Here is a 5,754-nt window from a genome sequence, read left to right as displayed (position 1 = left end):
TACCAAGTCAAGCTTTAACATATACATTTCAACACAACATTTGATCATCATCATCAAAAAAGGAAGGAAGGAAAAAAAAAGAATCAAAGAAGTGATATTAAATAAAATCTATTAAACCCATTCAAACACTCAGATGAGAACGTCTACATTTGGAGTTGGCTGAGGGTCTTTGCATTCGTACATGGGGAAAGGTTTGTGAGTCGGATAAAAAACAAACTGAAATTAGATCATGTTGTTTTGCTGATGCCAAAGAAAGTTAGTCTGATGTGCTTCTTCTTGCCACAAGTGCATTGACATAAGGCACTGGCAAAGGTCCTCTCTTTCAAAAGAGTGGCTTACTTTATTTTTATTTTTCATTTTTTCCTCAGTGCAAGAACCAAGTAGGAAGACCACCACAGGGATCCAGGCAGCTTGTTGTTTTGTGGTTTTAAATGGGTAGAAATATCACTTTAATGTGTTTTTTCAAATAAATATACAAGTGTTTGGCAAAAACAAAGCCAAACTGCAAAATCACCAAGTGTTTCCATAAGACACCAAATTTTGGCGAGCCAGCAAGTAGACCAATAATTTCATTTATATTGAGATGTTCTATACTTATGGGATGGTTATCGTCTTGATGTAAACCCTAAACAGGTTAGTTTTCAACAATGAACTAAAAAAATTACTTAACTTAATAACAAGATCCTCCTCATTTGGAAAGACTTCTGATTTTTATCAAATATTCTTGAAACTGTCATTTTTTCCATCAGGGCAATGCATGATTCAAAATGGGTGGCATCTGATGGGGTTAACACCATGGCTCCAAAATCCTTTATGGTAATTGTTATGAGCATGGCTTGGGGCCAATCTTTTTTAATTATCTTCCTTTCTAGGGGGCACTGTGAAGAAATTAAGTAATGCTCACAAAATATTGTTCTGAATTCCTGTGTGGGGTTAGAGTGGGAACATTTCTAGGGATTTTGGTGCAGATCTGAACATTAATGTGGAAATCCGAGCCAAGTGTCACCATGAAACAAATAAGAATGGAGAACGGATTGTAAATTTCCATTTCATGTCTTAGTATTTTAAAATTTCAGTATGTTAAGTTCCCAGGATACTGTAGAAAACCACTAGAATGCATTTTCACCTCAATCATGTCCAAGCTTCTGTGTTCAAAGACCTCAGGTTGAGATAAAAATAGTAATCATTAGACTTAGATATGCTCACACTTGGAGTTAATTACCTTATGAATACTATGAATACAGTTTAACTGTCTGAGTTGTAGTGATCTAGACAAAAAAACAGAATGAAAAAAATAGAAAAGTAGGCCTGTTGTCATGGGTGATCACCCTAGTGATTCTAGCACTGACATGCTTTATGGACCAGAGGAAGAAATCAGTGTCTTTATGGTAAATCTCCAAAGAATTCACCTCTTTATGTCTGCAAGGACAAAATACTGTCTAGTGTTATATTAAGGTGTTTTTTTTTTCTTTCTAATATGTCCTTTTATTTTTAATAAATAGCTTTGTCATGTGAATTAATTAAAGTCAAGCCAGTACATAACAAACATCAACCTTATTATTTGTTGTCTCTGATTTGTCATTTTTTTAAACACAAGAGAGCAAAACCTGCCAATCTGTCCAACTGTATTAAAAATTTGTTAAAACTTGTAGCATTTTGAATCTTGTAGAAGTGAGGGAAAAATATATATTTTCACAAAGAAATGTTGGCACCTGTCAGAGACCTTAAGCAAACTTGTCCTTATTAACGTTTTAAACACATCAGTTGAACATAAGGTTAAAGTTTTGATTGAAAATGATGCTGATTTGTTTGTCCATTGGCTCTTGCAGTCTCTGTTTTAGCCGTGGATCAGTCCTAGATGCAGGGAAATTGACCTGCTCTGCATGTCCCCCCCCCCAATATCTTATTTATAGTTATACAAAATCCTAGAGTAGCAGTTCTAGAGGCAGACATTGTTGCTGATCTGACAGGTGGATCCGGCGCCAGCCAGGGACAGGAAAAGTCTCCCATTAGGACAAACACAAACTTCATAGACTGTCTGCCTAGTTCCAGAGGACGAGGAACTGGTGGAGGCTTTTCCCTCTGGCAGCCTCATAAGACGAATCCTCTGAGCATCCAGAGCAATCTAAGGTGGAGAGAGTGAAAACTTTTGAGACAACAGATGATGACTTAGGCATCGAAGAAACCAGAGTAACAAAACAGTATTTACAGCTTTACAATTCCAGTCAGAAGTTTACATGCACCTTTGTTTTTAAAAAGTCACTGCAACATTTTCTAGTATAATACTTCTACCTTTAAACAAGAAAGGTCCAAATGTTGCATCTAAGATCTAACATGATATAAAATTGGTGCAAATAATGAGTTGGTGGTAACTAAAAGGAAAATTGTGTTATCCTCTTAAGGGGTAGGTAGTCAAAGAAACATTCAAACGTTTGTCCACTGACAGTACTTACTCTCACTTAAACATACTAGTAAGGTCAGAATATAAGATATAACTTCTGCCGTGAGCAAGGCTTGAATCCCATATTGTTTATGCTACAGAGTTACAGACAGAAAAACATCTGTGAGTTAAATAATTCAGGAATTCATGAAGTACGAGAACCAGTGCAGGTGAAAAGTAGAGTTATTTGTACTCTTTTAAAGCCAGTACAAGCCAAATGAAATGTATTTGTTATTTAATTTATTTGTAAAGTCTGATTTATTGATTCTATTCTAAAAAAACAGGCTTTATAATCCTTTGATATGTTCAAGCCTAAATATTTTATTTCTTCTTTCACCTGAATCTCATATACGGTGCTTTATTGATAATGGTGTATTGAATTTAACTCACATTTTTAGAAATGTAACTTTAATCCAGAGGCTTAAAAAAACTTTTTATCATTTTTATAAGTAAGATGCTGTTTTTCATCTTTCAGAAAAGTAATAGTATCATCAGCGAGCCAATTTACTATCAGCGGATAGCAGAATAAATAAATTCAAGGGCTAATTCTTGGCTATTCTTAAGAAAAACATCCAATAACTCTGCAGCTGAAATAAATAATAAAGGAGAGCAGAGGCAACCCTGTCGGATTCCCTGTTGCATCTTCAGTCTTCTGGTTGTTCCTTGAGAGGGAGGGACTGAACCATTGTTTTCCTTATACATTAAATTAATCACCATAAATCTTTTACCAAAGCCAAACTATTCTGTTTTAAATAAGAAGGGATGCTATAAGGAGTCAAAACCTTTGCAGAAATCTAAAAATACAACAAAGCCTTTAACTTCCATAAACAATTATAGTCTATGAAATCAAGAAACAACCTAATACTACTGTGACCTTAATGAATCCTTTTCACATACTTTGTCTCAAATCCGTTTTTGTCGACTGGAGAAGATAAAAGGTGAATAATTTGTGATCTACATTCAATAAAGTTTTTGGACATGGATTATTGATATATCTTTTTTCTTTTCCTTTGTTTGGGTAATAATGTAATGACTCATTTTTGCCATGAAATTATAATTAATTCAATACTAATATTTTAATGCTGTGAATAATTATTATTTCAAGTCTTCCCAGAAACTCTTTCATTTTTCTATGTCCTCTATGTCTACAACCTGAAAGTCATTGTACAGTAGGGAGCTCTTCCTTTGCTCTGCAGGGATATGTAGTTGACTGATTTCATAGAGAGACCTCTCTGATTTATCTGCTTGGAACCACAAGAAGACAAAAGTTGGGGAAGTCTTAGAATTATATTCGAGCTTGTTGAGATTTTTCCTGAAACTTGAAAGGAGACTAAATTGAACTTCAGTACATCTTATTGGTCCAGAGAAAAAAACTGAGAAAGAGGAGAAATAAAGTCTCATTCTGATGTCACATATATCTCATAGTTGTCTAGGAGAAGTACATGAAACATTTTGGAGATCACATTTCAGATTTTCCTTTCATCTGAGTTTGTTTAATTTCAGCAGTGGTGTGTATAAAACGATTAAGTTCTCAGACATAATTGCATTGTCTAAATTCTATAACAGTTTCAAGGAGGCTAAGACCAGCAATAAAGAAAAATCAATAACCATGATTCATAGAAGTGTGCTTGAACTTCAACAACTACTTGTGAGGTAAAAATCCAAAACAGTAATTTCTGACCAAAAACAGGCGGAAAAAAAAGAATTGCCTCTCACCCTTTATAAACACATTCACTCATAACTCATTTTCTCTCCCTCATTGATTGGAGCAGACATCTTCTCACTTTCTGCACTAAAAAAAAAAAAACACTGCTACATGAATCCAATCTCTCTCCCCTGTCCTCTTGCTCGGTCTCCTGAGGCTCAGGGTGAGCTGGTGTTTTACTGGCCACAGAAAGGAGGAGCTCTACAGCCATAAAAAAAGGAAGTAGAGGAGCTATTACCAGGAACTCCAGGGAGACATCGTCACCAAATGACCTTAAACCCCTTTTTAAAGCGGATTCTCAGCTGAATTCCTCAGACAGCTGCTGCTGAACAAATCTTTTCCACCACAAGGGGCAAATTGACCAGGACTCTGTGGGGATTTGTTGGTCCAGGAGGGTAAGAATACAAGTATATAAGCTTTTAAAAATCCTAAATGTAACAAGGGTATTTTACCAGTGAACATTTTATAATTTTACAGTTTTTTATTACTTCCAGACTTTATTCTTGTAAACATATAGAAAAATTATAAAATTATGCAAAGAACAAAAGGAAAAACAAGCTGCTTTTAAATGTAAATACCAACATGATTTCATTATCTTAAAATTGTTAAACAGATTTAAAACATAGATTCTATTTATTCAGAATTACCACTTCTTCTGGATACTATGGAAGTAAATCTGTCGCTGGGATTTGAATTAAAAATGGCACTGAAATTTAAATGTTGTATGTTTGTACTTACTGTTTCAGTGTTAAAATAAATTCAGAACACATTTTTGACCTAAAAAAAATTTATTGTCATTATTTCTACACAGTTGAAATTTAATTTTACTTTCACAGACATTAGCAATGGATTGTGTTGTCCAACACCCAGCCAATCCCGTTACGTTTTCTTAGTCACATGATGCATGTGGCACTCATACGGAAGGAAAACCAGCATGATGGAGCCGGTCATGCAGGCTAACGATAACTCAACTACAGAAAAATTAAAGTAATAAACTCACGGTTTAGTTTATTACTGTCTGTGACCTCAAGTAACCCTTCCCTTTTTACAGAGTTTAGACGCCGAATTTAAGACAGTGAAATAGAGCCAGTTGAATCTCAGGAGGCTGAAAATATTGAGTTTGAATTTTGAAAGGTTGAATTTTTTTATATGCAAATTTTTTTTAACACTCAAAAATGTAACTGAAAAATAAGTATTGAAAATGTAATAACTTTGAAATAGTAATGTGAATTTTTAGCTTGAAGAGAAAATAAATGAAATTTCAACTGTGTAGGAATAATGACAATGAATTTTTTTTTAGGTCAAAAATGTGTTCTGAATATATTTTAACACTGAAACAGTAGGTACAAACATACAACATTTAAATTTTAGCAGCATTTTTAATTCAAATCCCCACAGATTTACTTCCATTGGATACCTTTTAAGGACTACGTAAGTCTTTGGACAGGACAGCTCCAATATGTTCTATGTATGGATGGCTGGACATATTCTATACTTCCATACATTTGCTTTAATACCTTCATCCTGCTGCCCACCCAAGCAACGTTATAGCCTTCCTTCCTTCCTTCCTTCCTTCCTTCCTTCCTTCCTTCCTTCCTTCCTTCCTTCC

At 34.6% G+C, this 5,754-nt stretch overlaps 1 protein-coding gene across 2 annotated transcripts in view; it reads right to left on the bottom strand.

Moving 5' to 3' along the window:
* Positions 1-465: 465 nt before the first annotated feature.
* The window catches only part of sgcd (sarcoglycan delta), a 276,254-nt gene continuing 270,965 nt past the window's right edge, over positions 466-5,754 (bottom strand). For both annotated transcript variants that reach the window (XM_015395461.1, XM_015395460.1), the window contains one exon: positions 466-2,125. In XM_015395461.1, the coding sequence (XP_015250947.1) occupies positions 1,940-2,125 (186 nt within the window). In that variant the 3' untranslated portion in view covers positions 466-1,939. The remainder of the gene's footprint in view (positions 2,126-5,754) is intronic.

The sequence above is a fragment of the Cyprinodon variegatus genome, unplaced genomic scaffold (assembly GCF_000732505.1).
Source record: "Cyprinodon variegatus isolate N-32 unplaced genomic scaffold, C_variegatus-1.0 Scaffold742, whole genome shotgun sequence".
Classification (NCBI taxonomy): domain Eukaryota; kingdom Metazoa; phylum Chordata; class Actinopteri; order Cyprinodontiformes; family Cyprinodontidae; genus Cyprinodon; species Cyprinodon variegatus.
The sequence above is the reverse complement of the archived record's forward strand: the minus strand, read 5'-3'. Positions and strand labels throughout refer to the sequence as shown.